Source organism: Macaca nemestrina, chromosome 11 (assembly GCF_043159975.1).
Source record: "Macaca nemestrina isolate mMacNem1 chromosome 11, mMacNem.hap1, whole genome shotgun sequence".
NCBI lineage: Eukaryota > Metazoa > Chordata > Mammalia > Primates > Cercopithecidae > Macaca > Macaca nemestrina.
In genome coordinates, this window is record NC_092135.1 from 131,436,864 (window position 1) to 131,459,184 (window position 22,321).

The 22,321-nt window shown below is 48.9% G+C and overlaps 1 protein-coding gene across 1 annotated transcript in view; it reads left to right on the plus strand.

Annotated features, from left to right (window-relative positions):
* Positions 1–22,053, plus strand: part of LOC105473895 (S-antigen visual arrestin) — a 40,256-nt gene extending 18,203 nt beyond the window's left edge. Inside the window, exons 6-15 of the mRNA XM_071072486.1 lie at positions 487–563; positions 1,824–1,959; positions 2,821–2,905; positions 5,064–5,136; positions 8,385–8,522; positions 12,129–12,206; positions 14,781–14,804; positions 17,310–17,365; positions 21,419–21,428; positions 21,819–22,053. Coding sequence (XP_070928587.1) covers positions 487–563; positions 1,824–1,959; positions 2,821–2,905; positions 5,064–5,136; positions 8,385–8,522; positions 12,129–12,206; positions 14,781–14,804; positions 17,310–17,365; positions 21,419–21,428; positions 21,819–21,924 — 783 coding nt within the window. The 3' untranslated portion in view covers positions 21,925–22,053. The remainder of the gene's footprint in view (positions 1–486; positions 564–1,823; positions 1,960–2,820; positions 2,906–5,063; positions 5,137–8,384; positions 8,523–12,128; positions 12,207–14,780; positions 14,805–17,309; positions 17,366–21,418; positions 21,429–21,818) is intronic.
* The last annotated feature ends 268 nt before the right edge of the window (positions 22,054–22,321 follow it).

Consider the following 22,321-nt stretch of genomic DNA (forward strand, 5'->3'; position numbering starts at 1 on the left):
CCTGGCCACATGAGGCTGCCGCTGAACAGCAGGTGACCATGGGGGTCAGGGTTTCACACTATATCAGGGGATTCCTGGACCCCAGCACTGGCCCTGTGAGTGCCTGTACCTCTGGCCCCTGCTGTAGGCAGTGGAAGTCAATAACATGTGCGGGGTCACAGTTGGGGACACCTAAGTGTGCAAGGTGGCGGGAGGCAAGGACAGCGAGGATGCAAATGACTGTCCACGGCAGCAGGAGGGCTCATGGGGCAGGCGGATCCCCTCCCTCTAAGGGCTTTGGGCCCATGGCACACTCCTTGTGCTACTGTCATTGTTTCACTGTTAGTATGCTTCCAAATCCCTAAATGGTGCAACCCCAAATAGGACACGGCCAAGACAAAAAGAGATAGTGCCACGTCACGTGCCCTACGTGAGGTGTGGCCCTCTGGCCCGGCACCCAGAGCGGGAGGCGCTGATCGCTGCCTGTCTGCTCTCTCTTCCCAACAGTCCTGTGGGGTTGACTTTGAGGTCAAAGCATTCGCCACAGACAGCGCCGATGACGAAGAGGACAAAATCCCCAAGAAGTAAGAGTCTGGTTGTGGAATAGGTGAGGGGTCTGCGGTGGGGGTGGAGAGAAGAAATGGCCTTACCTTGTCTCTGTGGGACAGAACTCTTCCCACAGGGCTGGCACAGCTGGGGTACCATCTGCATGTGGGATAGAGGTCAAAGGTTGATCATTTTTGGGAAAAAAAAAAATACAAGAAAATGACAGGGAAGTTAGCAACCTCCAGGGCTCACGTAATCCCGTGAAACTCCCAGGTTTCTCCTTTCTTTAGGTTTTTGGTTTGTTTGTTTGTTTGTGGTAAAATATACACAACATGAAGTTTGCCATTTTAACCACTTTTGTATTTTATTTTATTTTGCTTTTGGAAGTGGAGCCTTGCTCTGTCGCCCAGGCTGGAGTGCAATGTGACCTCGGCTCACTGCAACCTCCGCCTCCCAGGTTCAAGCGACTCTTCTGCCTCAGCCTCTCGAGTAACTGGGATTAAAGGTGCCCGCCACCACACCTGGCTAATTTTTTTTTTTTGTATTTTTAGTAGAGACGGGGTTTCACCATGTTGGCCAGGCTGGTCTTGATCTCCTGACCTCAAGTGATCCGCCCGCCTTGGCCTCCCAAAGTGCTGGGATTACAGGCGTGAGCCACTGTGCTCGGCCCATTTTAACCACTTTTAAATGTACCATTCAGTGGCTTAAGGACATTCCGAATGTTGTGTAGCCATCACTGCTGTCTATACTCAAAACTTTCTCATTGCCCAAGCAGGAACTCTACAACCATTAAGCCTACCATTCCATCCCTCCCATTCTCCCACCCGTGTGCTGTTTTCTTTTTTTACCTAAACAAGGTTTCCGCCTGGCCCTTCACCCAGTCTCCTCCTGCCCCATGTACACATCTCTGGAGGCGCAGGAGAGTGAGCTGCAGTAATGGAGCTTGTATGTATATCGCAGCTATTCCATGGGGTCCTTGAGGCCCTCACACCTCAGCCTCTCTGAGAGGAGGCAGAGCCGGGAGCCCATGGAGCCTAAGAGGCTAAGCTTGGCCCTTGGGACGTTGCCTGGCCCCACAGCTTTCCCCCCAGGGAAGGGACCAGAAACCAGACCCCCAGGCTCTCCCACCATCAGGGCTGCCTCAGGCTCTGACCAGTGTCCTTGCCCTCTTTCCGTCCACCCTGTCTCCATGTGGAGTGTTCCTGGAGAACCCCCGTGTGACGGTTGGGAGAGAACAGAGGCCTCCCTGAAGCGGCCTGGGTGCCAATCCCTGGCTTGTCTGTGGCTGTTCCCCGCAGGAGCTCCGTGCGGTTACTGATCCGGAAAGTACAGCATGCCCCACTTGAGATGGGTCCCCAGCCCCGAGCTGAGGCGGCCTGGCAGTTCTTCATGTCTGACAAGCCCCTGCAGCTTGCGGTCTCTCTCAGCAAAGAGGTAACCACCTACCATCGCTACTACCCAAAGGGCAGCAGGCCTGGGGGCAGGCCCCACACCCCCTGTTCACCAGCCCCAGCCTCTGTCTACGTGGGTGCCTTGCAAGGAAGCTTGTTTTTAGGATAAAGCATCAACATGCGTAAGTGATTGGCCTGTTTTCACAGCCTGGAGCTGGTCAGCATGGTCCTTAGTGGAGGGTTTCCACCTACTGGCTGTCCCGAGGGACTGGGGAAGGAAGGGGCGCTGCTTTGCACATACCTGCCCCCCAGCTATCCTTGCCCTCTCCACCTCCATTGGCCTTGTTCACCATGGAGCATCAATAGCTGTGATATCGCAAATTCTTCACTTCCTGGGAAATTTAAATTTTGCAGAAACCATATGGGATGGCGGTGTCACCTGTGATGTCATCTCTTAGGGGTGGCATGGTGGGAAAAGGTGAAAGCTGCTGGCCGAGGCTGCCTCTGGTTCCTCTGGTCAGCAGTCAGCCGTGTGTGCACTGTGTGTGCATACACGTGTGGGGGTGTGCCCAGGGGCTGGGTTACACGGGCTCTGCTGGGCGGGATGCCAGCACTTGGCTTTCCCAGTGGTTTCCTTTCACTTCACTCATCCTGCCCCCATCACCTCCTGACCCCTGGCCTCCTCCATGGGATGACTGGAACTCCATCCCCTCCCTAGCTTCCCACAGGTGGGTGGAATGTGTTTCAGGCCCTTCCTTGGAAGAAACGTATTGCTATCACTTCATCTTCCTCACATTCTGCCGCTTTTCATCTAGTGAAAGGGATTGAGATGAATCTAGAAAGCTGTGAGATTAAAGACACCACCACATCTGTTCTCTTCTGACCTGTCTGCTGACTTTTTCAGATCTATTTCCATGGGGAACCCATCCCTGTGACCGTGACTGTCACCAATAACACAGAGAAGACCGTGAAGAAGATTAAAGCATTCGGTAGGACCTTCTTCTCAAAAGTAGAGGGTAGTCTTCTAGAGTTTCTGATCCTGTTTCCTGAGGGGTCACTTCTCTGGTCTGACAAGGCCCTTCTGGGTCCTTGGAACTGGCTACTTGTCTCTGCCGTCATCGGCAGCAGGACTGTGGAGGGAGAAAGGCCTTACAAGTCATCTCAGTCAACTTCCTGCCCACTTACGGCTGGCTTTTGTCTTGGAACAAAATTCCTGACAAGTGATCTCTTTCCATGGTCATGCCTTCCTGGAGGGGCCCACAGTGCTCAGCATTGCTGACAGGTGCAGCACAGTGTCGTGGGTGAGGCCTAATTTGTGGACTCCTGCTGTGGGCTCTGTGATCCCAGCATCTGCAGCAGGGGCTCCTTGTCTGCCTTCCCAGGCTTTGTGTGGCTCTAAGGAGAGGTCCCATGTGGAGGCGCTTTGTAAATGTTGAAGTGTGACTGTCTCGGCTCAAATGGCCATCATGTCATGGCTGACCCTGCCATATCCTACAGGGGAGGTGCCTTTGCCTGCTGTTCCCACACATTAACTAAGCTCAGAGGGCATCAAAGCACAGGGGGTCATATATGTTGGTCTTATGTGGCTCTTTTACGAGAAAGACATGATGGAATCACCTGTGAGGGTAACCTCTAAGTTCAGTTTTTAACTCAAACATTTGATGACCGAGACAAAATGAGACTTATACATCTTGGGGTGACTAACTATCCCAGGTGGCCCAGGACTGAGGATGTGGAACTTCCAGTCCTAAAATGGGCTATCCCAGGCAAGCCAGGGTGAGCAGTGGCCCTAGGTGTCATATACCACTTTTCCCTGTGAGTCATCACAGATGAGGGTCAGCAACTCTGATGCGTGCAGGCTAAGGAATTCTAGACTTTTCTTTTCCTTCCTTCCTTCCTTCCCTCCCTCCCTCCCTCCCTCCCTCCCTCCCTCCCTCCCTCCCTCCCTCCCTCCTTCCCTCCTTCCTTCCTTCCTTCCTTCCTTCCTTCCTTCCTTCCTTCCTTCCTTCCTTCCTTCCTTCCTTCCTTCCTTCCTTCTTTTTTTGACAGAGTCTCCCTCTGTTGCCCAGCCTGGAGTGCAGTGGTGTGATCTCGGCTCACTGCAACCTCCACCGCCTGGATCAAGCCATTCTCCTGCCTCAGCCTCCCAAGTAGCTGGGATTACAGGCGTGCACCAATTTTGCCCAGCTAGTTTTGTATTTTCAGTAAAGAGGGGGGTTTCGCCATGTTGACCAGGCTGGTCTCAAACCCCTGACCTAAGGTGATCCACCCGCCTCGGCCTCCCAAAGTGCTGGGATTACCAGCATGAGCCACTGCACCCAGAGAGCTGTTAAATTTTTTAAAACAAAATAGTAATTGCTTTATATAGACTGGGCACTCTGCTGCATACCTTGCACAAATTGTTTCTTTATCCTCAAACTTTGGCTGGGTGTGGTGGCTCAACCCTGTAATCCCAGCATTTGGGGAGGCCAAGGTGGGAGGATCCCTTGAGCCCAGGAGTTCAAGACCAGTCTGGGCAATGTAGGGAGACCCTGCCTTTATTATTATTTTTTTAATCCTTAAACTTAATTTTAAAGGTGATTAAAAGTCATCTTTTTAATCATCACAACGTCCCTACGAGTTAGATGCAGTTATTACCCCCATTTTACTGATGGGGAAACTGAGGCTTAGAATAGCTAAATAATTCTCCCCACAGTTAGTGGCTAAGCCAAGACTGGCACCCAAACAGCCTGGCTCCAGGCCCACCTTCCTGTCCACCGTGTTCCACCCACCAATCGGTCCTGTGCTGCCTCTAACTAGTCTCTTGGAGGACAGGAAGGACAATGTTCATGAAATAAGATGGAGGGTGTTAGATGGGGCTAAGCATGGGAAAGGAGGGGTCTCCCAGGAGCTGCAGCCTGGGAGTTGCAGGCACTGGGCTATGGGTGGGAGTTGATACAGAGCAGGTTATGGGTGACCAGAAATGACCTGGAGAAAGAACTTCAAAACCACAGCCTTGAAGCTGAGGGCTGAGAAAGCCAAGCCTGGGAAGTGGAGGGAAACCATCATCAGAGAGGAGAGACCAGCGTGCACCCTGGGAGGCCGCAGGGAATGTGCATGTGTTGGGGGACCAGTGCTGACCACCTGACTCCCGTCTTCCTCTTGCAGTGGAACAGGTGGCCAATGTGGTTCTCTACTCGAGTGATTATTACGTCAAGCCTGTGGCTATGGAGGAAGCGCAGTGAGTAGCTGGTGGGGTTTCCATTTCCTGGGCGTCTCAGCCTTCTGTGTCAAGTTTCTCACCGGTTATTGCTGAAGAGGGAACTAGAATGTTCAGCTAGCTCGCCAGCCTTCCACTTCCTTCCTCTTTCTCCCTTCGAGGGCTGCACAGAAAGTGAGCATCTTATCTCTGCATCTACCACACCCCTCTGTGCCCATCTCACAGGAGTTCTGAGGATTAATCCTAGCCAAAGAATGATGTAGAGGAGAGACGTAAATTCAGAAATGTCACCGTGGGATCAACTGGCTTTTTCTATTTATCCTTGGAATGAATTGTTAGGAATTTGATACTATTTCCGCCTCCCAGAAGATGGTCAAATGAACTGTCAGCCCAGGCTAGGATTCCCTATCTTTTGATCTCAAATTGAAAATCGTAATACCAGTGACAGCTGGATTATAATATATCCATTCTTAGCCGGTTGTTGTGAATGACTTTTCCCCTTTGTTAGAATCAAAAACAAATGAGAATCCTGCCATGGTTCCTTTATGCTGGCCTGAGAGACCTGCCCAGCTTTGCGGTGTGCCACAAAGTCAATAGATTGATTTAACACATGGCTTGGAGTGGAGGGCGATGATCCCCCACCTCCAGCCCCACAAGAGGATAGCTTGGCCAGGTCTTAACTCTTTGCCTCGCTGGCATGTTCTAAGCACCATTGTATGTAAAAAATATTAGCAGGGTTAGAGGAAGGTTAGGGTAGGGGAGTGATGAAAGACAAACTGATTCCTTAAGATAATATAAAGTAATAGATATATTTTTTTGAGATGGAGTCTCACTCCGTTGCCCAGGCTGGAGTGCAGTGGTGAGATCTCGGCTCACTGCAACCTCCACCTACCAGGTTCAAGCCATTCTCCTGCCTCAGTCTCCCAAGTAGCTGAGATTACAGATGCCCGCCGCCACGCCTAGCTAAATTTCTTTTTTTTTCTTTTTTGAGACAGAGTTTTGCTCTTGTTGCTCAGGCTGGAGTGCAATGGCGCGATCTCGGCTCACTGCAACCTCTGCCTTCCAGGTTAAAGCAATTCTCCTGCCTCTACCTCCTGAGTACCTGGGATTTCGGGGTCACACCACCACCCCTGGCTAATTTTTTGTATTTTTAGTAGAAACGGAGTTTCACCATGTTAGCCAGGCTGGTCTCGAACCCCTGACCTCAGGTATCTGCCCACCTCGGCCTCCCAAAGTGCTGAGAGATTGCAGGCGTGAGCCACCGTGCCTGACTGATTTTGTATTTTTAGTAGAGACAGGGTTTCACCTGTTGGCCAGGCTGGTCTCAAACTGCTGACCTCAGGTGATCTACCTGCCTCAGCCTCCCAAAGTGCTGGAATTACAGGTGTGAGCTACCACACCCAGCCTATACGGTAATATTTAAAAGGCAACTTTAGGAGAAACTATTACTGTTACTCAAAACAGATTCAACCTTCAGGTCTAGAAGGGAGGGAGACAGGAAAGAACCACCACTTATTGCCTCCTTTCTGCCAAGCCTGGGCTCTGTTCTGCCTTTAGGGGATCCTCACACATCCCTGTGTCCTGGGGGTCTTGGCCCTGGTTCACCTTTCCACATGTGCTCAGCAACATGGGAGCCAAGGGTCCTGGCCCAGTTTTCCTCTAATATGTATTCCATCGCCTGGTCCTCTTTCAAAGTGTTGGGTGCATATTGGGTCAAAGATTCCCAGGAAACTGGAAAGCATCCCAAAGTCCCCCGAAGGCTGGAGGAGCCTGGGAGCTGGACTGGACCGTGCTGATGAGTCTCAGGCTAGAGGTCACTCGGAAGGCTGCAGGGCAGGAGCCATCGTCCCAGAGCCCTGTGGCTTCTGGGGCTTTGGTGGGCAGGCTTGCACGGAACCAGGTCAGACCTGACTCCCAAGCTGCTCCCCGCCATCCAAACCCACATCCTGAAGCTCTGGGGAGCGGCCCCAGGGCCTAGACATAGTCCTTTGGCAAGCTCTGCACACACACACAAAGTCCATCCTCTGAGCCCAACCCCAAGGGCCCTCTTCCTATTCCAGCCATCTTTACAATGCTGTTTCTGCTTTTTTCAATGCCCAAATTATGCTGATGAAGAGAGGTTCTACCAAGACCCAGATGGTAGGATGTGGGCCACCTTGGGCTCTGGCAGATTTCCGGAAAGAGCATCCTGTAGACATTGGAGGCAGGATAGGGAACAGCTGCTTTTACCTATCCAGGAAAACTTGATTAGGGAAAGGAAGTCCTTTCCCAGAGAGGCAGTTCAGACTTCCAGCTGTCTCAGGACAGCCTTAGAATGGTCCTGATGCTGGCCACACCCCACCTTCTTCTGGCTAGGCACAGGAGGGAGGGTGTGCTGCCGGCACGAATGGGCTCTGCCGTCAGACAGTGTGCAGCCACGTGACCATGAGCACACTTCCCGTCTGGAAAATGGGGATCTTGGGAGCACCTGCTTGGTACGGAGTTGATGAGGGTAAGGTGAGAGGTTTTGGGGACAGGCCTTAGCACCAGGTCCGGCACACAGCACGCATGTGAGCAGAGGAGCCAACTCCCCAGTCGCGGAGGCTGCTTCGTGATCCTGGCCGTGCTGCCACGTGTCTGCCTGGAGAAACACACACTGCTGTGTCCCCAGCTTGATCCCAGACCCGCCCGTTGGCACAGGGTCCCCGCCATCTGTCAGATGTTGAGAAATCTATACCCCGACTGATGTGGAAGAAGATCCAGTAGAGAAAGAACATGTGCTGTTTGGACCCAAGCCAGTCTGTCTGTGTGATCCACAAACTGTGGGTCCCTGCGTTGCCCCTCTAGACAACTTACCACACAGTCACACTGTGACCTCCTTATAGCGACAGTTTTTGGTGACAAGAGCCTTTCTGGCCTGGGCTCGTTGCTGACGCTAACCAGAAGGTTCTGCAGGCCACTGTGTGGTTCATAGTCTCAGGAGGACACTGTGGTCTCTGACTCTCAAGCCAGTTGGTCTCATTAACTCCATAGAATATTCTAGAAATTCAGCAATTCAGAATAGGCTGAGTTGCTTGAAGCAATATCCTCCTTGTGCTGCCAGCCCACCCTGAGATTTCACAAGCACTGTTCTGCTTCTCGTAAGGCAAGTTCCCAGGCACCTGATCCCAGCTTCCCAGGAGGTCCATCAGGGGATATGGATCCTGGAAAATGCCTAATGTCAAATAGGGGCTCATGGGGCCCATGGCAGCTTTTATGGTTATAAATCTCCTCTGTTCTTCTTCCTCTAGAGAAAAAGTGCCGCCAAACAGCACTTTGACCAAGACGCTGACGCTGCTGCCCTTGCTGGCTAACAATCGAGAAAGGAGAGGCATTGCCCTGGACGGGAAAATCAAGCATGAGGACACGAACCTTGCCTCCAGCACCATGTAAGTCCTTGAGGCTCAGGGAATAGGCCCCAGCAGGGCGGGCTGGTGCTGGTCTGCTCCCCTTCACGTCACCCTGCTGGACTCGCAGGCGCACACATGCAGCATGGTGGCCTGGTGTGTGTAGTGTGGACTGCATACCTAGGGGCCCAAACAAGGATCCCACTCTCACCCCTGGTGTGATGTGGGGGTTACACCCGTGGGCCCTGGAGACAGCTGTGCGCTAATCCCAGCTCTGCTGCTGACCCTGGGAAAATGCCTTGAGTTCTCTGAGAACCTGTTTTCCTGTCTGTAAAGTGGGGGCAATAATAGTTCAAGTCTCATAGAGTGGCTATAAGGATTCAGTGAGACAGTCCATGTAAAGTGTGGGGCCTGACATACAGTGAGTGCTCCAGGAATGTCAGCTACTGTTTTAGAAGCATCACTGGCTAGTGTAGTGCCCTAAGCATGTAAACTGAGTGATACTCTTGGCTGTATTCATTCATTCATCCATTTCCGTCAGGAATTGTGAAGAACAGGAGGTCCTAATGACTTTAGATGTCCATTAAATTTAAATGAAATTAGGTACTGATCTGCTGACCCTGACTCAAAGGACCACTGGCTGAATTTGGGCAGCAGATCTAGCAAAGACTGTGCAGTGAAGTTCCCAAGATAGCATCCGCTGTCCTTCTGAGCCATGCTTTTGCGCTTCCCTTCCCAGGAGCGTGTCTGTTGGTGAACTCTCAGAGTTTTGGGTTGGGGCCAAAACCCAGGCTCAGGGCCCACTCACTGCCACCTCCCTATGTGATGTGCTGCGGGTTCCCTCTGTGGCCCCAGTAGACCACCTCCAAGGTGATGCCAACGGCTGGGAGACTGGATTGTTTGACCCCAAGACCCTGACGCTCAGTAGCTCACACTCTCAGACACCGAGAGTGGGGAGCAGTGAACAACTGGCAGAAAGCAGGTGGAAGTCAAAGGATTTTCTGAGGATAATTGGCCAAGTGACTGTGTTAGATTCTAAAGCACATTCGTTAACTCCAGGAGAGACTATCAGGGAAACTGAGAGCCTAGATCAATGCATTCAAGGGCGTAGGAATAATAAGATGAACAATGATGGCTCAGTGCACTGTGGGAATGTTTCGTGGTGTGTGGACTAGTTTCTAAACATGTATGACTCGGCAGGGCATGGTGGCTCATACCTGTAATCCCAGCACTTTGGGAAGCTGAGGCAGGCGGATCACCTAAGGTCAGGAGTTGGAGACCATCCTGGCCAACATGGTGAAACCCCGTCTCTACTAAAAGTACAAATATTAGCTGGGCCTGGTAGTGGGTGCCTGTAATCCCAGCTACTCGGGAGGCTGAGATAGGAGAATCGCTTGAACCTGGCAGGTGGAGGTTGTGGTGAGCCGAGATCACACCATTGCATTCTAGCCTGTTGACAGAGCGAGACTCCATCTCAGAAAAAAAAACAAAAAAAACAACAACAAAACAAAACAAAAAAAATTTATGACTCTCCGCACCTCCATGAGGAAGGTATATTTATATGCATTTTATGGATAAAGAAATTGAGGTTGAGCCAGAATGAAAGACTTATCCAAGGTCACTAAATCAGTTAATAGCAGAGCAAAGTACACTCCACAGCAAATCTCCCAATCCAGGAAGATGCCAGGGAACAAAGTTTGCAGGGCGTTCTCAGGCAGGTGGCAGATCACATTCTGTTCAGCAGCTGCTCGGCCCTATTCAGTGCAAGGTAGTTAGTCCCAGCTGGGGGCAGTAGCTCACACCTGTAATCCCAGCACTTTAGAAGGCCAAGGTGGGTGAATCGCTTGAGCCCAGGAGTTTAAGACCAGCCTGGGCAACATGGCGAAACCCCATATCCACAGAAAATGAAAACATTAGCTGGGCATGGTGGCACATGCCTGTAGTCCCAGCTATTTGAGAGGCTGAGATGAGAGGATTGCTTGAGCCCAGGAGGTCAAGGTTACAGTGACCTATGATCATGCCATTGCACTCCAGCCTGGGTAACAAAATGAGACCCTGTCTCCAAAAAAAAAAAAAAGTCAATCCCAGCAAGGGGAGGATCTCAAGCTTGTACCCCCTTTTTTTCCCTTTGGAGGCATCCTCTCTTCACGAGGTACTTGGCCATACTCCGTAAGTCCACATAAAGATATTCTGCCCTCTTTTTAAAAATTATTTTTATTTTTTTTTTCGGACAAAGTCTCACTCTGTCACCCAGGTTGGAGTGCAGTAGCGCAATCTTGGCTCACTGCAACCTCCGCCTCCCGGGTTCAAGAGATTCTCCTGGCTCAGCCTCCTGAGTAGCTGGGATTAGAGGCTCCCACCACCACACCTGGCTAATTTTGTACTTTCAATAGAGATGGGGTTTCACCATGTTGTCCAGGCTAGTCTTGAACTTCCTGAACTCAAGCGATCTGCCTGCCTCGGTCTCCCAAAGTGCTGGGATTAAAAGTGTGAGCCACTATGTCTGGCTATTCTGTCCTCTTTTAAAGGAGCTCCAGACACCAATGAGCTCTCTGGGGAGCACTGTGGTTCTAGAAACATGTGCTGAGACACTTCCCCTCAGAGGCTCCCGAGCTGACGTCTTCTTCCAGGCCCAGCACCTGCTGGCCACCTCCCCAACTCTTTTTCCAGAGCTGTTCCACCCTCCCCTGCCTTCTGCCTGTAGCCTTCCGGTTTCTGGGCTTGTTTTCTATCATTATTTACATGATTTTTGCTAGCATTTCATGACTTTTTTCATACCTTAATTCCTGTTATTGGATATCCTGGAGTACTCATGTCCTCCACGTTGGATCCCACGTGATAAGCATCGGTGATGAAATGCCCAGCACAGTGCCTGCCAGATAGTAGGACTTCAGTACATATTAGTGGGATCTGGAATGACATTTCTGTCAAGGAATGTCACATTGCACTGTCTTTGGGGACACATCTGAGGGTCTTGCACATCCTGCACATTCACTTAAATATTGACAGCTCTCACTTGGTGCCAGGTCTGATGTTGGGTGCTGGGGACACACAGCTGGATATCTTGGAAGGCAGGAGAGAAGGAGGGGTCATTCTGGTGCAGGGTTGTGTTGGCAAGTCTGGCGCGGGGGGCGCTGGGACACAGCTGGAGATGAAGTAGCAAAGGCAGGCCAGGGCGGCTTACGGGCTGCTTCTGAGGCTGAACCTGCAGGTGGCCACAGAGCTCAGAGAAGGGGCCTGGCACGTGGGAGATGAGTTGCTGAGATAATCCAGGCAGGCAAAGCCTGCAGGAGGACTTGGGGACCTGCAGAGATGGCAGTTTTGGCAGGTGGTAGAAGGGAGGAGCTGAGGAGGATGACCGGGGGATGTGCATCTGTAGAGGTCAAGCACAGAGAAGGGGGATGCACGCTCTGCCCTCTGGGAGCTTCTAGAGGAGAAGATGCAGGAATTCCTCCAGTGCCTGCAAGGAGTCCCCATACCCACTCCCCAAGTACGTGAACTTCTAGGACTTTGGCAGCTCAGTGAGTTTACCAGTCCCTGGAGAACCTCCATGACGGCATGCCTGCCTGGAATGGAAAGGTTGCCCATCTGCTCTTCACCCTCCTCTGCTCTCCATCATCCTTCTCCTTTTCCTTTCTGTTTGGGCAGCATTAAAGAGGGCATAGACCGGACCGTCCTGGGGATCCTGGTGTCTTACCAGATCAAGGTGAAGCTCACAGTGTCAGGGTAAGTGTCCCAGCACCAACCCTCGGGCTGCTCTGTCCTGGTCTTAGATGGTATGAACTGTTCCTTTCCTGAATGACTGGGAGACAGAAAGCAAGGAAAGGCCCACAGCTTCTACCAAGGATTACCAAGTAGAGCTTGGGAGAGATTCTGTTTGTCTAGTACCATGCTTCTGTCTGATAAAATGTCAGGTGGGAAAGGGTGGAGAAGCAGACTGTGAAATGTGTGCACTCTTAGCTCCACTTTGCAAAAATACGTGTGCATATGTGCATGTGGTGGAAGCTGATGTGCAAGAATGAAGATTAGTCAAAGGTTATCCTTCAGAAAAGAGTAACTGCTGTGAAATGACCCAGTAAATCTTCATGTATTTGCATCTTAGAAGGTATCGATCCATAAAGTAGGGACCTTCCCCTCCCTTCTCGTACATGTAATCACAGGGCGTAGGAGTCTTCTTTTCATACAAGAGTGCCAATATCTCAGAGTTTTAAGGGAACAGGTTTCCACTTTCTTTTTTTTTTTTTTTTTTTTTTTTGAGACGGAGTCTCGCTTTGCCGTTCAGGCTGGAGTGCAGTGGCTGGATCTCAGCTCACTGCAAGCTCCGCCTCCCGGGTTCACGCCATTCCCCTGCCTCAGCCTCCCGAGTAGCTGGGACTACAGGCGCCCGCCACCACGCCCGGCTAGTTTTTTGTATTTTTTAGTAGAGATGGGGTTTCACCGTGTTAGTCAGGATGGTCTCGATCTCCTGACCTCGTGATCCGCCCGTCTCGGCCTCCCAAAGTGTTGGGATTACAGGCTTGAGCCACCGTGCCCGGCCCAGGTTTCCACTTTCATTTTCGTGTGAAACCAATTTCTTCCATTTGTTTAATCTTACCAAAAAGGAAAAACTTGAATTCTCATTTTTGTTTCAAGTTCCATTGCCAAAGACTCTGGCCTTTTACTTGGACAAGCCTTGAGTAGTTCTGCCATCAAAGGCAAGTCTGTGCCTAGGTTTCACACTTCTAAGTAGTGAAGAATTCCCGGCTGGGCGCAGTGGCTCACGCCTATAATCCCAGAACTTTGGGAGGCCGAGGCGGGTGGATCACGAGGTCAGGAGATGGAGACCATCCTGGCTAACAAGGTGAAACCCCGTGTCTAATAAAAATACAAATATTAGATGGGCGTGGTGGCAGGAGCCTGTAGTCCCAGCTACTCGGGGGGGCTGAGGCAGGAGAATGGCGTGAAGCTGGGAGGCAGAACTTGCAGTGAGCCCAGATTGCGCCACTGCACTCCAGCCTGGGCGACAGAGCGAGATTCCGTCTCAAAAAAAAAAAAAAAAAAAATTCCCTTGAATAAAATAAGGGTTTAAAAAAAAGAGTTTCCCAAATTTCTAACAAAGTAGAACATGGGTCTGTTTTGCATTTTTCGTTAGTATAGTTTTTTTTTTTTTTTAATTTCTCACAGTGGATAGTGCATAAAAGGATCTAAAAACAGGGTGGAGTTTCTTTTAGCAGTCAAGGAAAGCAACCAGCAGGTATTTCACAATAACCCATGTGACTTACCTTGAATGTCAGGGCTTGACATTTTTTTTTTTTTTTTTTTTTGAGATGGAGTATCACTCTGGAGTGCAGTGGCATGATCTCGGCTCACTGCAACCTCCACCTCCCAGGTTCAAGTGATTCTCCTGCCTCCGCCTCCCGAGTAGCTGGGATTACAGGTGCACACCACCATGCCTGGCTAATTTTTGTATTTTTAGTAGAGACGGGGTTTCACCATGTTGGCCAGGCTGATCTTGAACTCCTGACCTCAAGTGATCTGCCCGCCTCAGCCTCCCAAAGTGCTGATTTACAGGCGTGAGCCACCACGCCCAACCAACATTTTTTTTTGAGACAGAGTCTTGTTCTGAGACTCAGGCTAGAGTACAGTGGTATGATCTCAGCTCACTGCAACCTCCACCTCCCAGGTTCAAGCAATTCTCCTGCCTCAGCTGGGATTACAGGCACCTGCCACCATGCCCAGCTGATTTTTGTACTTTTAGTAGAGATGGGTTTGGTTGTTTTTTTTTGTTTTTGTTGTTGTTTTTTTGTTTTTTTTTTTTGAGATGGAGTCTCACTCTGTCGCCCAGCCTGGAGTGCAGTGGCTCGATCTCAGCTCACTGCAAGCTCTGCCTCCGGGGTTCACGCCATTCTCCTGCCTCAGCCTCCCGAGTAGCTGGGACTACAGGCGCCTACCACCAAACCTGGCTAATTTTTTTTTTTTTTTTTTGGTATTTTTAGTGGAGATGGGGTTTCACCATGTTAGCTAGGACGGTCTCGATCTCCTGACCTCGTGATCCACCCGCCTCGGCCTCCCAAAGTGCTGGGATTACAGGCGTGATCCACCATGCCCAGCCCCTTTTAAACTAATCATCTTGAGAAAGAGATGAAGTCACAGGTAGACAGCAGGAATGAAGTTGAACATTAAGGGATGCAAAGACCCTGGACGTTGTGTGTTCGGGTGCAAGGACCATGAGAGCTGGGCTGTGTCCTGCCTCTGAATCATGGGAAAGGGTTGCGTTACCACTGTGACAGTTACGACAGGCATTTATTTTGTGTTTTCTAGCTTTCTGGGAGAGCTCACCTCCAGGTAAGTCTGTTCACCTTCCTGTTTGCTTGTTTCTCAAAATATCAAAGGCAGCAAACCTGGGGCTCCAAAATGGTTTCTGGTGAAAGCTGCTTTCTGGGCAGTTGTGCTCAGAGGTGTTAGGAATGATGCTTTGCCTTCAGATGCATCACAGAACCATGGCTCATAGGCGTTTCTTTGGGACCACATTTCTTTGGAACCACAGCTAGACCTATGCCTGTGTAAGGACACACATATGCACACCTAGAAAACTGGCGCACTCCACGCAGTCAGCTTGTGTGTGTGTGGTAAAATACACATAACATAAAATTTACTATTATATTATTTATTTATTTATTTTTTGAGACGTAGTCTTACTCTGTCGCCAAGCCTGGAGCACAGTGACGTGATCTCGGCTCACCGCAACCTCCACTTCCTGGGTTCAAGTGATCCTCCCGCCTCAGCCTCCTGAGTAGCTGGGATTACAAGCGTGTGCCACGACACCTGGCTAATTTTTGTGTTTTTAGTACAGACGAGGTTTCACCATGTTGGCCAGGCTGGTCTTGAACTCCTGACCTGAAGTGATCATCTTGCCTTGGCCTCCCAAAGTGCTGGGATTACAGGTATGAGCCACCACACACCTGGCATAAATTTTACCATTTTAACCGTTTTATTTATTTCTTTGAGATGGAGTCTTGCTGTGTTGCCCAGCCTCAAGTGCAATGGCATGATCTTGGCTCACTGCAACCTCTGCCTCCTTGGTTCAAGCGATTCTTCTGCCTCAGCATTCTGAGTAGTTAGGATTACAGGCTCACGCCACTGTGCCTGACTAATTTTGTATTTTTAGGAGAGACAGGGTTTTACCATGTTGCCCAGGCTGGTCTTGAACTCCTGACCTCAAGTGATCCACCTGCCTCGGCCTCTCAAAGTGCTAGGATTACAGGCGTGAGCTACCCTGCCCAGCCTTCACCATTTTAAAGTGCACAATTCGGTGGCATTAAATATGTTTACGCTGTTATGCAACCATCACCACTATCTAGTTCTAGAACATTTTTATCACCCAAAAAGAAAATCTCATACCCATTAACCAGTCACTCTCATTTTCCCTCCCTATAGTCTCTGACATAATCATTAATCTGTTCTCTATCTCTGTAGATTTACCTGTTCTGGATATTGTGTGTAAATGGATTCATACAATATGTGGCCTTTTGTTATTGGTTTCTTTCACTTAGCATAGTGTCATTAGTGTAAGGTTTATCCATGTTGTAGCATGTACTAGTACTCCGTTCCTTTTTATGGCTCAGTAATATTCCATTGCATGGATATACCACATTTTGTTTATCCCATTCATCTGTTGGTGGACATTTGAGTTGTTTCTACCTTTTGGTATTGCAAATAGTGACGGCTGCCTTTTAAAATTATGCACGAAGCAGCAGCAAGTTAAGAAATGTTTGAGACAGGCATTGAGCTTATGTACTCCATCATCCCAACTCTTCTCATCTCCTTCCCTCACCTGGAGCCCAGGTTCCACCTTTTCTTTTAGACCCATCTGCTCCTGGGTCTGATGAGGGTGGCTTCATTGTAAAAAGAGGTGCTTGGGCTGGAGGTAAGCCTTGGATAGAAGGCCCTGGGTCCTGGGTTAAGTGAGGAGTAATCCTTTCTTTCATCCCCTCTCTCCACTTTTCCATTTGTCCTTTCTCTAAATTTCCCTTCTACTTCCTTCCTTTGTTTTATGTAAATTGAAAGTCGCCCCACAGCCCTTTAGCTTTTGGAATTCAGTGGATCCTGCTTGTCTCCGTTCTGCTCTGTAGCAAGAGACTGTGCCCAGCCAGCAACATACCAGCCTTGCAGAAATTTTAACATATGAAACATGGTGTATGTTGTTGCAAAGAATATTTTTAAAAAATTCTTTCTTCAGGATTTCACCTCTTCCCCACTCACAGTATCAAGTCACCGTACCTAGTAAACAGGAGTAAGCGAGACCTAAATAGACTAGCTGCCTCGGCCGTGTCTGTGTAAGTGAAGTTTCTGGAACCTTTCCAATTTCTACTTGACCATTTCTGTTTTGTTTTGTTTTTAATCCCACTGCAGGCTGGGCGTCGTGGCTCACGCCTATAATCCCAGCACTTTGGGAGGCCAAGGCTGGTGGAACACCTGAGGTCAGGAGTTTGAGACCAGCCTGGCCAATATGGTGAAACCCCATCTCTACTTTTCAAAAATACAAAAATTAGTCAGGCATGGGGGCATGCATTTGTAGTCCCAGCTACTCGAGAGGCTGAGACAGGAGAATTGCTTGAACCCGGGAGGTGGAGGTTGCAGTGAGCCGAGATTGTGCCATTGCATTCCAGCCTGGGTGACAGAGCGAGACTCCATCTCAAAAAAAAAAAAAAAAAAAATCCCACTGCATTGTCTTGTCTTTCAGCTTGGGCCTGGGGATCTTTTGTGAATCTCTGCAGTCATAGGTCTGTGCTGTGTTACTTATAATTGTGTGTGTGTGTGTTCACACCAATCTTCATTCTTTTTTTCTAGTGAAGTCGCCACTGAGGTCCCATTCCGCCTCATGCACCCTCAGCCTGAGGACCCAGGTCAGTTTTGTCCTTTTTTGGCTTTCTTTAATTATTTCCTACTTGCAGATTTATTGTTGATGTATTTCTAGTCTTTCTTGACCACACCTTAGAGCATGGAGTGGCCAGGTATAAGAGATTCCATGTCATCTACAAGGCGAATAGTCTGGGGGAAAGGGAGAGCCCATCTGTTCAGCACTGAGCTGGGTAGATTATCCAACTTCAGCTGGAGTCTGCAAGATGTAGCATCCTTGCTCTTGGATGGGGACAACCTCGTGAGATTTTATCAAGAATGATTTAAGAGCAGAAGCTCTGCTGTCAACAGACCTGGATTTAGAATTAAAGATGATTTAGGTAAAAACTTAATTTGAAAGCACAAGGATTTTGCATTTCATTTGGAAACGAAAGGCCTCATGTTTCATTTGAAAGCATTAACAGGCATTTAAAAGGTTTTTTTTTTTTTTTTTTTTTTTTTTTTTGAGACGGAGTCTCACTCTGTCACCCAGTTTGGAGTGCAGTGGTGTGATCAAGCTCACTGCAGACTCGACTTCCTGGGCTCAAGCCATCCTCCTACCTCAGCCTCTGAAGTAGCTGGAACTACAGGCATACCACCACCCTCAGCTAGTGTTTTTGATTTTTAGTAGAGATGAGGTCTTGCCGTGTTGCTCAGGCTAGTCTTGAACTCCTGAGCTCAGGTGTTCTTTCTGCCTCATCTTCCCAAAGTGCTGGGATTACAGGCATGAGCCACTGCACCTGGCTGAAGATAACTGTTTTTTGTTTTTTGTTTTTTTGAGATGGAGTCTCACTCTGTCACCCAGGCTGGAGTGCAGTGGCACAACCTAGGCTCACTGCAACCTCCGCCTTCCAGGTTCAAGTGATTCGCATGCCTCAGCCTCCTGAATAGCTGGGATTACAGGCGCCTGCCACCCTGCCGGGCTAATTTTTGTATTTTTAGTAGAGACGGAGTTTCACCATGTTGGCCAGGCTGGTTTCAAACTCCTGACCTCAGGTGATCACCCGCCTCAGCCTCCCAAAGTGCTTGGATTACAGGCGTGAGTCACCGCGCCCGGCCTCAAGATAACTATTTTTGACAGTGGCAGTTATGATAAGAATACAGAAAATACTAGAAAAGAGGGTCGGGCTGGGTTCCTGATACCTCAGCTCATTTGAATTGTAAATCTACTGGCTCTTGTATGGATACGGAATTATGCAATAGTTGTATGACTCTGAAAACATATTAAAACCCACTAGACTGTCCACTGTGAAAAGGTAAATTGTATGGTATATGAATTTGATCTCAATCATTCTCTTTCTAAAAAGGTAAATGAAGCAGCAAAAATAATATAGGTGAAATCTCAGAAATTCTAAAGAAACATTTTCTTCACGTTGAGGCAGCTTAGTTGACAGGAAAGAAAAACAGATCTGTCTAAATGAGAACTCTCCACAAGTATAGGAATAAGGGATATTTTAAGTAAAAGTGGTATAAACAAGCAGGGTTTATTTTTCTCATACTTTACAAGTAGCTTTTCTATATTGATAGTGAAATGCCATTTAAACATTAGAATGAGCCCCCACTATTCATTTTAGGTTTTGTTTCAACAGTGCTTTGTTTCAAAGCAGCTTTTCCAAATATTTTGGATTCAGACCCTCAATGAACTTTTCCAAAACTGAAAAATATAGTCTAGCTATATGTTTTCAATTGGAGAAAATTGAAAATGTAGTCTAGCTATACGTTTTCAATTCATTTATGCTTGTGTCATTAAAATACTACTTTTTAATGGTGTGAGATTAAGATGCTTTCTGGTTCCTTTCAAGCACATTAAAAAGATAGTCACTTGAGGATATGTCATAGTTTATGTTGGGTTGTTTTTTGGAATTTGAGTAGACTTTATGCTTTAATTTTATTTTTTTTTTTTTTAGACAGAGTCTCTTTCTGTCACCCAGGCTAGAGTGCAGTGGCACGATCTTGGTACACTGCAACCTCTGCCTCCCAAGTTCAAGTGATTCTCCTGTCTCAACCTCCCGAGTAGCTGGGGGATTACTGGTGTGTGCCACAATGCCCAGCTAATTTTTGTATTTTTAGTAGAGATGGGTTTTCCCCATGTTGACCAGGCTGGTCTCAAACTCCTGGCCTCAGGTGATCTGCCCACCTCAGCCCCCCAAAGTGCTGGGATTACAGGCATGAGCCACCGTGCCCGGCCTGACTTAATTTTTAAAAATTCTTTCTCCATATACAACTTTCATGTTCCAGTCATTATGACCTTAACAGCGAACATATCACAATGTCAGGATGAAACAATGATCTTTTGTACTGTGAGATTTCTGGGTGCAAAGGTTAAGACAAATCACCCCATGGTTACAAAATTCTGATTTCTAGAGATATGAGATAGATATGAGATAGATGAGATTTCTAGAGATAAATGCCATCTCTCCTGTCTTCTCTGCCTAGTTCTCGGCTCCCTGAGTCTAGGCTGGTAAGATTCTAAGCAGAGAAAGCATAAGCTATATGTAGTTAAGCCCTGCTGGAGCCTGGGGGCCAAGCAGTTTGTGTGTAATAAGTGCTGTGACATGCTACCAAGTTTTTATTGCCCCCTGTCAAGGGTATCTGTACTGAATCCGAAGATGCTGATTTGATTCATCCTCGTTGTCTACCTCTGCAAGGCTGATGGTCCCACTTAGTGTCATTTCTTCGCTTAGCACTGTGGGCTGCAGGGCATTTCTTGCCCAGGGGATGTTTTGACAAGCTGGCTTCTCTACGGCCCCGTACGTAGCGACCCTCATAGACAGTCCCTCCCAGTGCTGGCTTCCAGGTGGGCACCAGAGACAAGAGCAGGGGTTCACCATCAAATTGCCACTGTGCTCCCAAAACTAGGTGGGCAGAAAGCTAAAAAAGAACAAAAACCATTCAAATTAATAGCAGTTAGTCTGGGGATACAACACATGTGAAAACATAACCCAACAACAACAAAATCAGTGTGTTAACAGAAATTGAAAACTTTGTGACTGGGGATTGGTCTTCAAGCTTTAATGCACACCCCACCCCTGGGGTGCTGGTGAACGTCAAGTCCCAGGTCTCAGCCCTCTGAAGCCTGACAGATGGAGGTGCCAGGGCGCACATGCTCATGGCACCCTGGTGACCTTGACCTCGATGGGGTCCAGAGGACATGGAAGGTGGGGAAGCCAAGGCAGGTGGATCACTTGAGGTCAGGAGTTCGAGATCAGCCTGGCCAACATGGTAAAACCCCATCTCTACTAAAAATACAAAAATTAGCCAGGCGTGGTGGTGGGCGCCTGTAATCCCAGCTACTTGGGAGGTTAAGACAGGAGAATCACTTGAATGGAGACAGAGGTTGCAGTGAGCCGAGACTGTGCCACTTCACTCCAGCCTGGGCAACAGAGCGAGATGCCATCTCAAATAAATAAATAAATAATAAGAAAGGAGAAGCAACACCAGAGGGGGCAAGGCTGATCAGGGAAAGCGTCCTAGAGGTGAGACTGGGGGGGTTTCATTTGAGGAGGTGAGGGTTGTGGCACATTGTAAAGGAAGCAGTGATTTAAAATGCAAGGAGAGGCCGGGCGCAGTGGCTCACGCCTGTAATCCCAGCACTTGGGAGGCCGAGGCGGGCAGATCACTTGAGGTCAGGAGTTTGAGACCAGCCTGGCCAACATAGCTGAAACCCTGTCTCTACTAAAGATACAAAAATTAGCCAGGCGTAATGGCGCATGCCTGAAATTCCAGCTACTCAGGAGGCTGAGGCATGAGAATCTCTTGAAACCAGGAGGCAAAGGTTGTAGTGAGCAGAGATCGTGTCACTGCATTCCAGCCTGGGTGACACAGCGAGACTCAGTCTCAAATAAAATAAAATGCAAGGAGAAAAGCTGTTCAAGTGGGAAAGGCAGGGAGGCAGGAATTACACGCTGTGATCGTGAATTACATGTATCTAGGCCTTATCTCTCAAACCGTAAAGTCACCTAAAAGGGAGGCATTTTCTAGGTACAGCTATGATATAGAATTTATACTAACAAATGTCTCTCTCTCCCTCTTCCCTGCCTCCCTTTAATTCCTGCTTACAGCTAAGGAAAGGTGAGTGAGCCTCTTGAATGTGGCCCTGACTTGCCCTGTGCCCTGGGACCTTCTCCTCCAGCACAAACCCCTCTTTGAGTCTTTTCACATATCCCAAGCTCTCCGGCCGGTTCAGGAGGCACATCTGCTACTTCCTGTCTGCTCCCTAGTGCTTACGGCATGCGCGCACCATTACGCTGGGCTTGCTCACTCTGTGCGTGCCTTTGTTTTCTCCCATTGGTGCTAGTTAAAGGAATTTTAAACAAAGCCTTGAGGAAAATGACGTGCTCCCATGTTCTATCATGGGGAAAACCTTGATCAGTTCCTTTGTTGCAAAAATATCAAGGATCTTGTTTCAGTTTCAGCTTCAAAGGGCGTGCAATGATCAAAATGTTGTTTGTGTTATTTTAGTTATCAGGATGCAAATTTAGTTTTTGAGGAGTTTGCTCGGCATAATCTGAAAGATGCAGGAGAAGCTGAGGAGGGGAAGAGAGACAAGAATGACGTTGATGAGTGAAGATGTCAGCTCAGGATGCCGGAAAATGACCTGTAGTTACCAGTGCAAAGCCCCACAGTTTAGCCCTTTGGAGTTATGCTACGTATGAAAGGATGAGTCTTCTTCTGAGAAATAAAGCTTGTTTGTTCTCCCCTGAGTCATGAGTTGGTTGATTTGTTGGGGAGGCCGAGTTGATGACATGACACAGAAGCTGCCACCTTTAGGGTCCCTGGAGTCGGAGGGTTGGGGAGGAGGCCAGCCTTCCACAGAACGGCTCACCACTGGCCCATGAGGGACAGAAGGTGTCTGGAAATCAATGTGCTTACCAGGTGGGGCCCTTGGTGTGTCCAGGGGCGTTCCTAGGAGTCCCAATCTGAGGTGTTTCTCTGGAAACAGTGCCTTCCTGCCCGCCTGCCCG